General features: G+C 33.5%; 1 protein-coding gene across 4 annotated transcripts in view; it reads right to left on the bottom strand.

The window, feature by feature from the left end:
* Positions 1-12412, bottom strand: part of KDM6A (lysine demethylase 6A) — a 207496-nt gene that overhangs the window by 66616 nt on the left and 128468 nt on the right. For all 4 annotated transcript variants that reach the window (XM_036840297.1, XM_036840299.1, XM_036840298.1 and 1 more), the window contains exons 7-8: positions 8530-8584; positions 4435-4469 (exon numbers count right to left, since the gene is read on the bottom strand). In XM_036840297.1, the coding sequence (XP_036696192.1) occupies positions 4435-4469; positions 8530-8584 (90 nt within the window). The remainder of the gene's footprint in view (positions 1-4434; positions 4470-8529; positions 8585-12412) is intronic.

The following is a 12412-nucleotide window of genomic DNA, read 5'->3' as shown; positions in this document are numbered from 1 at the left end:
GCATTATTCACAACAGGCAAAAGTTGGAAGCCACACGAGTGTCCACTGACAGATGAATGGATAAACCAAATGTGGTGTATACATGTAATGAAATATTATTCCGCCTTTAAAAGGAATGGAATTCTGGCACATGCTACAATATATACAAACCTTAAAGACATTATGCTGAGAGAAATAAGCCAGACACAAAAAGACAAATACTGTATCATTCCACTTACATGAGGTACCTAGAATAGTCAAACTCATAGAGACAAAAAGTAGAACAGTGGTTGCCAGGGGCTGGGGGGAGGGAGGAATGAGGAGCTATTCTTTAATGGGTATAGAGTTTCAGCTTGGGATGATGAAAAAGTTCTGGAGATGGATGGTGGTGATAGCTGCACAATAATGCGAGTGTACTTAATGCCACTGAATTGTATACTTAACAAATGGCTAAAATGGTAAAGTTAATGTCAGGTATATTTTACAATTAAATAAAAAAGAAGACACCAAACTGTGGCCTGTAGTTAATGTGTAGACTCAGATTTTTGTTTCCATTATATTTTAAAAATATGCTATAGAATCAGTAAGTGCAGAAAGGACTTTAATTATTATCAAACACATAAGTCTCTCAAGGTCAGATTAAAAGCTGTTATAAGCCCCCTATCCCTCTCAAAAAAAGGAAAAGAAATGAGAAAGTTTCTCTCCATTTCTAGTGGTCTCGCATAATCTATAGAGTGCTAGAATTATCTGGTATTTAAAGGCTTGGTAGAATTCCCCTGTAAAACCATCTGGGCATGGTACTTTCTGTAGGGCATTACTTAATTTTCTCTGTTTCTTTTTATGAAAATTGGCTTTTTATAACTTTCCTAACTCTAATGAGGTCAATTTCTCTAATCTGTATTTCCCTGGGAAACAGTCCACTTTATTTAAGTTTTCAAATTCATTTGCATACAGGTCTGCTAAGCAGTCTTATATGACTGTACTAATTTCTTCTGTTTCCATGGTTATCTTACTTTATGTATCTGTGCTTTACCTCTCATTTATCCTCCTGATCAAGTTAGTTTGTGGTTTATCTATTTTGTTAATTCTTTTCAGAATATTAAGGTTCTGACCTATTAATTAGATCTACTGTTTTTCTCTCCTTTTCACACTATTCATTTCTTTCAAAAAAAAATCTTTCTTCCTCACAATGTTGTTTTCCTTACAATGATTTTTGTTTGTTTTGTTAACATATTTCCTCACACTGAACTAATCTTGAATTCATGGAATAAACCCTAGGTAATCATGATATACTTACTGCATCTTTAAATGTCAGCTGGAATTTATTTTTCTTTCTTTAGAATTTTTGGATTTGTACAATATGCATAAATGAAACCAGTCTACAGTGTTTCAGTAATAAACTACTGCTAGTTAGAAGACAATGTTAAAAATGAAACTAGTAATTCTTATCAACAGTGTTATTCATAATAACATTATTTGTAACTACCTCTCAAGGGAGAATAGTTAAATTAGCTACAGTACATCTCTGCAAAGGGATATAATACAGCTCTACATGTACTGATAGGGAATGATTTCCAAAATATAATACTAAGTTAAAAAAGCCAATTTAAACAAGATCAAGAGAGAACATATATAATGGGCTAGTATTTCAATAAAATAAAGAAAAACAAATATATGTGCAAACATATATATGGATTTGCTTATATATACACTGAGATTCTCTGGAAGGATATAAAAAACACTGGTTATGGTGGTTGGTGGCTTTCGGGAGGGGAATAGGTGGCCAGGGAAAAGGAGGGAGGAGTATACTACACTGTGTATTCTTGCAGGCACTTTCATTTTGGATTATCTACTCAAAAATAAGTAACACTGTAATAACAAAATTAAAAGGGAGAAATCCTTTATCTTTAATCTTTAAAGATTATTTAGAATTTAGATGGTGACTTGTTCAAGTTATTTCATTAAAATCAAGAAAAAGAAATGAAGGCCAGTTAATACTATTATTACTATTAGGAAAAAAAATGGTTCTGGGGGTCTCAGCTAATAAAATGGGAAAGGTAAATTAAATAATTGATATAAATATCCAATAATTCATAATATATTTACTTGGAGATATGACATTATACAGAGAAACAAAATTATCTTTATTTAGATAATCTAAGAATGGGTGTGGGTGAGTTGACATGACATCTCATTAAAATTACCCAAACCTAAACAGAACTACCATATGATCCAGCAATCCCACTTCTGGGTACAGGTATATTTCCAAAGGAAACAAAACCATTATTTTGATGAGATATCTGTACTCCTATGTTTACTGCAGGATTATTCACAAGAGCCAAGAATGGAAACAACCTAAGTGTCTGTCTCCAGATGGATCAAGAAAATGTGGTATATAAATACAATGGAATGATATTTCAGCCTTAAAAAAAGAAGGAAATCCTGTCATTTGTGACAACCTAGGTAAATCTGGAAGGAATTATGCTAAGTGAAATAAACCAGACAGAGAAAGACACATACTATATGATATCACTTATATGTGGATTCTTTTTAAAAAGGGGTGGGGGTGGGGAGTTGAACTCATAGAAAAGTCAGTAGAAAGGGTTGCCAGGGGGTGGGGTGGAAGAAATAGGGAAAGGTTGGTAAAAAGGTACAAACTTCCAGTTACAAGACGAATAAGGTCTGAGGATCTAACATATAATATGATGATTATAGTTGATAACACTGTATTGTACAATTGAAGTTTGTTAAGACAATCAAACTTAATTGTTCTCACTGCCCCCACTTTAGAGATGTGAGGTGATGGGTGTGTTAATTAACTCAGTGGGGGAAATCATATATATATCAATTCATCACATTATACACTTTGTAGGTAAGCCTTTTGTTTCCCTTAATTTTTCACCTGAAAATAAAAATCCTTGTTATAAGCACTGGAGTAGAGATTTTTCAATCCTTTCATATGCTTACAGTGTCATCTTCCCGTCATCTAACAATTATATACTCTGCCTAGCACAAATTTTGTTCTTTTTGTTTTGCTTAATCTTAATGGGCACTAAAATTTATCAAATGAAAGAATCAGTGGGGGGAGGGTCCTGTACCCACATTACCTTCACGAGATTAAAAAAAATTAACACCAACAGACAACGTCTCATCAGAAACAATGAAAACCAAAAGACAATGGAATGTAAATTTTAAAGTGGTCAAATAAAAACAATCAAATAGAATTCCATCTCAAGCGAAAAACATTCATTAAAAAGAAAGGCGAGATAACATCTGCTTTACCTAATGACAGACCAGGGAAATCTCACTAAGAACTAGAAAAGCTGGGAAAAAAATCAGAGCTCATCCTTTTGAAGACAGCAGAGATCTCCTGAGGTAATGAAAACAGAAGGAGTTAAGACTCCAGGGAAAGAACTTTGGAGAGGAAGCTTATTTCTATAGCTGCTTTCACCTTGGGGCCTTTACTGATTTGGCAAAAATCAGCAGTTGGCAGGAGGCTGGGATTAGCGTTGGCAGGTAAAGACTCGGATCCACAACATGAATGTAATTCTCAAATGCATCCTCTCAAGGTGGATAAAATCCCTAGATTAGTAGAGTATCCAAACCTGAGTGTGCATCAATTCTGAGTCAGTGGATGTGCGCGCATGTGTGCGTGCGAGTACGCACGGGGGCGGGAAGGGCGGGTGTGCACACAGATGGAGGTGTCCAGGAAACAGATGTTAATTGTTTAGACCACCCCATGGTGGCTCTGAAACACAACAGACCTTAGAAATTATGTAGAAATATAACAGTATTTTTTTTTCTAAAAAGCTGTTATAAAAATTGTTTTTTGGGTAAACTATGATTACCAAATATTTAGCCTCATACCAACTTATGCCTGATTTTCCATACCACTGCCTACCTAGACTAAATGTCTATGTTTTATGTCCTTTACCATATAACTAAGCAAAATCTGCCATACATAAAAATAAAATGTTATAAAATTAAACTAAAAAAGTTTTTTAAATACAGCAGCCATAAAAGTAATGGTAATGACATCAAGAGGTTACTAATATGCCTTTCAAACAGTGATACGTGGAAGGGATATTTTAATCTTAAGAAAAAGTGAAACTAAAAACAATGCATTATAACAACCATCTATAAACATTTCGAAAAGAAAACTAGGCATTTCACATCAAGAATAAGAGAAATCTTCTTAAATACAGCCATTTAAGCCTGCAGATAGTTTGAGTTTAGAGGCAAATCATATTGAATGAAACGTCTTTGTACACAACAAGCACTCTGTGTAATAACTGTAACACTAAAGCAAAATCTTGACCACATTTAATGAGTATAAAATGTATGTAAGAAGTAATGCCCAGAACTCCATTAAATTATCTGTATATCTGATTCCACTTAAAATGGTATGGGTGATCATTTTTGTTTGTTTTAAGTAAGCTAAGTTAAAACACTTACCTGGGTTTCATATAAGTGGGCAATGTGAAATTGAACTGCAAAGATGATGGAAAACAAAAATCAATAATAATACAGCAGTGTTTGGGTAAATTTAATTAAAAATATAAAATGTAAAATATAAGCACCATCTCTACTACACAGATTTAAGTAATTACAGAACATAAGTTTTCTTTTTAATAACACAGAATATACAAACAAACATACACGAACATGATAAGAAACTACATGTATTCACTGTTGGCCATTACTAAATTTTGCCAATGTAATTATTAAAATTAATATTAAAATCTATTGCAAGTGGGTATACTTCTTACAAAGTTCAAAATGGCAATATTAAGCAAATAAAGAAAACTTTTATAACCTATACATTTCAAAACATGGTATTTAAAACCTGAGTTACAAGTCAAAAAAGAAAAAGTATTTGATTAAAACAACAACAAAAATACCCTCCAATTTTTTCCTTATACCATATTTCATATCAATGTTTATAAAGAAGTCATAGACAAGCATGACACTAGTAATAACACACAGAGGAAATAAGTTGCATTTCTCTATCAGTTCTTCATAATTTTTTTTTAAAGTCAAACCACTTGGAAGGCAAGAACAGTAAACAGTCTCAACATTAACAAGTTATCTCTTGAAAATCAAATAAAAATATACGTATTTCAGCTTTTATTTTCAGCTCTTCCTGATACTGCACCACCAGAATATGAATGATTCAACAAAAGCAACAATGAACCAGGAATCAAAACTGGATTCTGGTTTACTTAAATAATATGATTTTCATCCTTCAATGACAAACCTTTTTTTTAATGTTCTATCTACCTGGATTTCATAGTTGAATTTCAAGGAGTCTGGGAGCCTTTCAAAATTATATGCATAATATATATGTGGATCTTTAAAAACAAGGTCCACAGCTATCATCAATTTCTCATCACCATCATAAACTAACTCTCTCACTGACTCCCATAACTGTAAGAGTCACCTGGGAGGCTTACTAAAAATAGAGATCCCTGAGATTATATTCAGTGATCCCAGGCAAGGCCTGGAAAGGTGCCTTTTTATTTAGTTCTGCAAGGGATTTTGATACCTGTTCCTAGACCAGCACCTGGGAATAGCTGAAGTAAATAAGCATAAAGACCAAAACAAAATATATAATGAACTTTAATATTAAACATTTTTGGATCAAAAGTAAAGTACTGCCCTCTCCATATATAATCATTAAATATCGTATGTTAAATAATCAGCAATGAGGCAAAATAAAAACATCACCTTTAAAAGCTGAAAAGCAACATTTTGTGAAAAGCACATAAAAATAATAATAAAAGTTCTACAGATATAAATATCCCCTTTACCTATATCTTTTGAGGGGTTTTCTTATTTCCTAGTCCCCTTTTCCAACACAGCTCTCCTTGAGAGTTCCAGTCCATCTCACCTCACTACATCATTAGAGGGAGACTGGGTTACAGGTTAAGAGAATGAGGAAGAGATGGAAAATCTATGCCCTTCTCCCCTCAATCTTCCTACTCCTCTAACAAAGGTGACATGGAAAGGTCACATGGGAGAAAAGATCAGCAGCACGGTGGCATTCTATTACCATCCCAAACTCCCTCCAGGCTCAGCAAGGGCTTTCCTATCCCATGAGTTACTAAATCCAGTATCATCTTTTGTGGTATGAAAACCAATCTATATTTAATTTCTTAAAAGTCCTCTTCAAAGTGGAACATAACCATACAACTAAGAAAAAGCTCCACTTGGCAAGTCTCAATTAGAGGTAGAAATTTTTAACAAATATTGCCATAAAATGTTCTGAAATTAAACTTTTTTCAGAAATTAATACATTATTTTTAGAATTAACAGAATTAACTAAATCTAGAAGGAACAATTTTATCCCAAGGGGCAATCATATAATGAGAGGTCTCACATCACCATGATTCTACTTTCAAAACACAATCTGTAATTAACCCCTCTTAAATAGCTCTAGAAGCGGCAAGTGTATCTACTTATTTTCTTTAATTGCATAAATGAATTGTGCCATAAAACAGAAATCTCATACAGACTTTTTTTTAAAGCTCACTTTACTTTCTAAAATCTTCTGAACTTTGTAGCACGACAAAGTAACATGGAAGATTTCAAAAAACAGTCAACGTCTGTGGCATATCTAAATAGGTAATGATATAAAAAATTCAAAGAGAAATAAGTTTTACAAAGATAATAAAGAGCCTGATGTTTAAACAGTAATAATATCTAGCTCAAATTAAGTAGTCTGTGTTTGCTAGTGCTCTGTGAGACATCAGCCATTATTACCATGGTTATCAAGTAGCTATGTTGATTGTCAAAAATAAACTACCCAAATCAACTGAACTATAATGGCCTAACGTCTCTAAATAAAGCACATGCCCTTCCATTAGAGTGACCAACCTTTTAGCACCCAAAGTTCTGAGTCTGGGGAAACGCCTCAGCCCTGTGCAAAACAGGACATTGGTCACCCTCCCTCTTATTTCCGTTCTCAACAACCAACAGAAAGAGAGTCGTGGTAAGCTCGAAAATGTATTCATGATTGTTCAAACGGTCCTCTTCAAATTCAACGAGATCTGCCCTGTGGTACTCATTCTACATAGGTGTTTTCCTTCAGGAGCAATGATCTACAAGTAAGATTTAACTTCAACAGAGTAGAATAAAATGAGGATTTACAAAAATATTTAGTTTGAAATTTATGTAACGTCACTCAAAGGTTATCATTCAAACTGACAAGTACGTATGAAAGTTAGTTTTTAGGCACTAGCTACAATCAATTAAATGAAAATCAGATTTTTTTCTTATTCCCATAAATTAATTTTAAAAGGATTTTAAGGGTTTATATTCTAGATGGTTTATATAACCTGGATATATAATTAAGGAAAAAGTATAAAAAATTAACACTATAAATTAATATATCAATGAGTTAAATCCTTTGTCTATCCTCATCTTAGAAACTAAAATATTGCTGCATTTGTTACCTTCCCACCATTTGTTCTGGAAATACACTGATCAGTACTAATCCTGAGTTTCGTTTAAAGAAAATAGAATTTTTAAGTTTTCTCAGAAAACTGCATTTAGTAGAATTATGAGATAATTAGTCTGGTCTAGATAATGATTTAATCCACACTATGTCTTAATTCATATTATATGCAAGTTATATTCAAATTTCTACCGTTTTTTTCACTGATTCAGTCATTTGGGGGCATTTTTACCACTGAGACTACTCTTCACTAAACTCCTTTCTATATGGTTAAAAAATGAAGTCACTTACAGCAAAATACTGACTCTGTAAAACCTAGAATCTTTTGACTGGTCTGAAATTTTCATGAATGACTCAATTTTTCATACACTCTAATTATAAATTTTATTGTTCAAGTAAGAAAGTTTTAAAGAAATCCAGCTTGAATCCAATGCATATTCTTTAAACGTTTATTGGCTACCTTAAAGTACACTAAATAAATATGCCAACACATACTTATTGATAAACACATCATAATCAACCCAACCTGCTTTTAGAAAGAAACATACATAGAAGCAGAAAATAAATGTCTAAAGAAAACCACTGTATCAGAACATGCTTCACACATTCTTTTTTAATTAACTGAAAAATCTCACCTCAATCTTTATGTATGATGCTTAAAACTATAATAGAAAGTCAAAGTATATCTTCATAATTACCAATAATTTTAATACCACAAAGCCCGAATCAGTGAGCTAACACATATGAATCTTTGTATACTCAGTTTTCCTAAAAGATTGGCAAACCCTGTTTTTAATCCCAAGTCATCTACAATGTAATTAATACACAAATAATCAATCTTGTTCACTAGCACAGATAATTTAATTCAACAACCCAGTTCACTGGCATATCTATTTTAGACACAGGCTGCTGCTCATAATAACTGGTCTCACATGTTCCATTTGTACAAGTAGCCATGGCAACAAATACAGTTAGATTCAACAATTCTAGGGAAAAAAACTACACAGGATTTATGACTATTATTATTATTACTATTATTTGCCATGAAGTGATCTGAACACATGCAGAGAACTATGGTACTTAATAATACTTACTTTCAGCATTGGACAAAGTGCAGGGATTACAGTCAACCAAAGCTAACTGAAAATGCTGCAAGAAGAGAGTGAGAAAATTAATGCACTAAATTCAATCATATAAATGTATTTTAAAATAATTTTCAGGTATATAAGGTCTAATATAATAATGAAACTATGCTATGCAAATAAAACATACTAGACAACCAACTAACATTACCTTGAACATTTATTGCTGGCAACAAACATGTTGCTGAATATTTTCTTCAAACAGTTGAGAATGGAGAATTAGGGTAAGAATTAACTTGATATCAAGTTAGCCTACATAAAATTTTGCTTATATGGAAAAAGAATCAGGTTTTTAAGTCTTCTAGTAAATAGGAAGTATTAGGTATAGAACACTTCAAATAGAACACATCATTACTTTAAAAACTGAAAGTAAAAAGTTCATTGGTATTAATATATTAAACACCACTATCTCAAAATGATGTGAATTTTTTTTTAAAAAATGACTATGGGAATTATCATAAAGGGTAAATAAAACTATCTGCCCTTACTGATTCTTCAATAATTACTGTATTTAGTGTCTTTTAAAAGTATTTGAAGTACCACAAAGAATGCATCAAATAGCCACACAAAACCAATGCACATAAAGAAAACCACTGATACACATTTCAGTAAACTAAAGGGAGATGAGGGAGTAGGGTGGGGATGGCATGACCTCATAGTTTCATTTCTAGTATCTAAACCAGATGCAAAATAGATGTACCTATTAAGACATAAATTAGCAGAAATAACTATCAATTATGATCATCAACCCCCAAACCTGAAGATGCCATAGTAAAATATCTAGCACCCATCCATCCTTGCAACCAACAGAAATGAAATGCAATTATCCTTTTAGAATGTACATGCTATTATATGTGTAGGCAATATTAAACCACTAATAATTTACAGCATCCACTTGTAATAATGTCATATAAGCCTGCCCCCCCCAAAATACATGTCAAACTCAAGGTGTAACATGTATCTTTAAGAATACAAATCATAATCAAGAACACTGGATGCCATCTGGCATCTAGTGTATCAACATTAAATCTGCTATATAAACTAAGAGAAGGCATACAAGTACTAGAAATGGTATAAAATATTTAAAATTTTAAAAAAGGTAAATCTCTTTGAACTCTTCTAAAAAATATTTCCAGAAATGTATATGCAAATTTTCTGAGTCTCCACAAATTTTTACCATTAAAAGTAATCAAAAGCCAAAGTATACACCATTTTCTAAAAATTACCACTCCTATCCACAATCCAAATGCCTAAAGAGTTATATTTTTTTAACTGCTGGATAAAGTGAAAATTGATATGTACAATGACAACTTCTAGATATAAGCCCAAAAAGAACTTTCTTTATCAAATCTTTCTTATCAAGAGAAATCATCATCAGCAAGCTTTTAGTACTGTATTTCAGAATAGAATCAACAAAACTGCACTTGGTCAACTAGAACCCTCAATTAACAAAAATAAACTAATGTCAGCTACCCAGTGTTACAATGAAAGAAAAATTAGAAGGCATAATTTGGTATGAATCAGTAGTTATTACATTCATTCACGAATGTCTGTTATATGCTTGCATAATTAGGCTAGCCTACATTTGCAGTACTCTTAATATTTAAGGGTTGTAATATTCTGAATGGGCAAGCTACTAACGAAATGACTATGACCCTTAAATGTTAAATATTTAATCCATTCAACAAATACTTCAAGACCCTATAATGTCCTTAGGACAATGCAGATACTAGGGACACAATGATCAACAAACCAAGAGTGAAAAATTATTTGCCGTGATTGACTGAATGAAAAAAAAAAAATCCAACATCTGAACACTTCAAGAACTGCTTTTATTTTCCCCTGGCCTACAAAGCAGATTGTTATGTCCTCAAACATCCTTTTAGTGTGCTACCATAGCAATAGAAAACAGACTATTTTAAAAAGTGAGTACTGGGCTTCCCTGGTGGCGCAGTGGTTGAGAATCTGCCTGCCAATGCAGGGGACGCGGGTTCGAGCCCTGGTCTGGGAGGAACCCACATGCCGCGGAGCAACTAGGCCCGTGAGCCACAACTACTGAGCCTGTGTGTCTGGAGCCTGTGCTCGGCAACGAGAGGGGCCGCGATGGTGAGAGGCCCGCGCACCGCGATGAGGAGTGGCCCCCGCTTGCCACAACTGGAGAGAGCCCTCGCACAGAAACGAAGACCCAACAAAGCCATACATACATACATACCTAAATAAAAAAAAGTTTAAAAAAAAAAAAAAAGTGAGTACTATGAAAGCAAAGCACGCTTTATAACCAGTTGTTTTCCTCTAGACAAAAAGAGGCACAGCAGCCACACATTCAGACCGTACTACATTTCTAAGCCTAATCTATCCTGCCAGCATAAATTAATATTTAGATAAGAGAAGACAGACCTTTCCTAGCTGAGCCAAAGGATACAAACTGACCTGCAAAGAAACACCCTTTAAGATGGCAGTATTTTAGTTTTGCTATTTCACTGAAATCCCAGGAAGAGCAGAGATGCATAATTCGAATTGCCCAACCTACATTTCATCTATCAATATTCAAGGTCCTGCAGCGAAAACTGGCAAAGTATTTCTGGACCATGTTTTACATAATTACCAATCAATCTTAAAATCAGCAATGAGGTCACTGACGCACCATTTCAAACCCCAAATATCATGAAATATTAAACATTTCCAAACCACAATGATGTCTAAAAATTAACTCAGCAAAAGAGTACATATTCAAAAACAGGCATGTGAGAATGAAGGAACTTACAGAATAACTACTTAAGTTTAAGAAACTAAGAAGAGCCACACAAAACCACCCCACATAAAGAAAACCACTGATACACCTTTCAGTAAACTAAAGGGAAATGAGAGACTAGGGTGGGGATGGCATGACTTCACAGTTTCATTTCAGTATCCAAACCGGATGCAAAATAGATGTATCTTTAACATATAAATCAGCAGAAGTAACTATCAACTATGATAATCAGCCCCAAACCTTGAAGATGCCATGGTAAAATATGTAGCACCTATCGTTGCAACCAACAGAAAGAGCTAGGAAATAACTGTACCTCACACCGAAATATTGCAGTACTGAAACTGACTACTGCTGTGTGAAATACTTACTACGCAGTAGAGGCTTCTGCAGTTCAAAGACTATATACAAACCTCAAGGCAGAAAGCATTCTATAGAAAATTAATTTCCAAGCAAGAAGATTTACCTAAGACTTTGTTTTTCCTAATGTTAACAGTGATTTCCTTTTAATAGCACTTCTGGTCCAATTTAGTACAAGGTTCAATTCATTACAATTTCTGTTGACATCTTTATCACCAAAGTCACTTTCTCTTTAAAAGGTTTTGACTTGTTCAATATTTCAAAATAACTTTATAGTATTTTGCTTTCTATAGACTAAGGAACTTGATTTCTGTCTGGAGGGGGAAATCTATATTGATGTAATTAACACACAAAACTTGAGTTTCAAGACTTTATTTCCCTTTAAAGAGTTTTACTTCTAGTTATATAGTCTGTGATTATCTCACAATCTTTTCAACTGTAGAACCCTCCAACTGTATTCTCAACTCTGAAGACAAGCAATGAGATAACTTTTCATAACTGACAAATTATGGTTGTATGTATAAATTATTAATATGGAGCAATGTTTGGATTCCAGATCCAATCTTGGATTTTCTGATTCAGTGGGTTGGGGATCACACCCTATGAACCAGATTAAAGCTTCTACAAATTATTCCAGTGCACAGCCAGGGTTAAATGCCAATATTTAAAACTTGTAAATTGTGTGCTTACCACCAAAAGCCTTACTTCAGTCTATGTAAACAAGGT

This window comes from Balaenoptera musculus, chromosome X (genome assembly GCF_009873245.2).
Source record: "Balaenoptera musculus isolate JJ_BM4_2016_0621 chromosome X, mBalMus1.pri.v3, whole genome shotgun sequence".
Classification (NCBI taxonomy): Eukaryota; Metazoa; Chordata; class Mammalia; order Artiodactyla; family Balaenopteridae; genus Balaenoptera; species Balaenoptera musculus.
The sequence above is the reverse complement of the archived record's forward strand: the minus strand, read 5'-3'. Positions and strand labels throughout refer to the sequence as shown.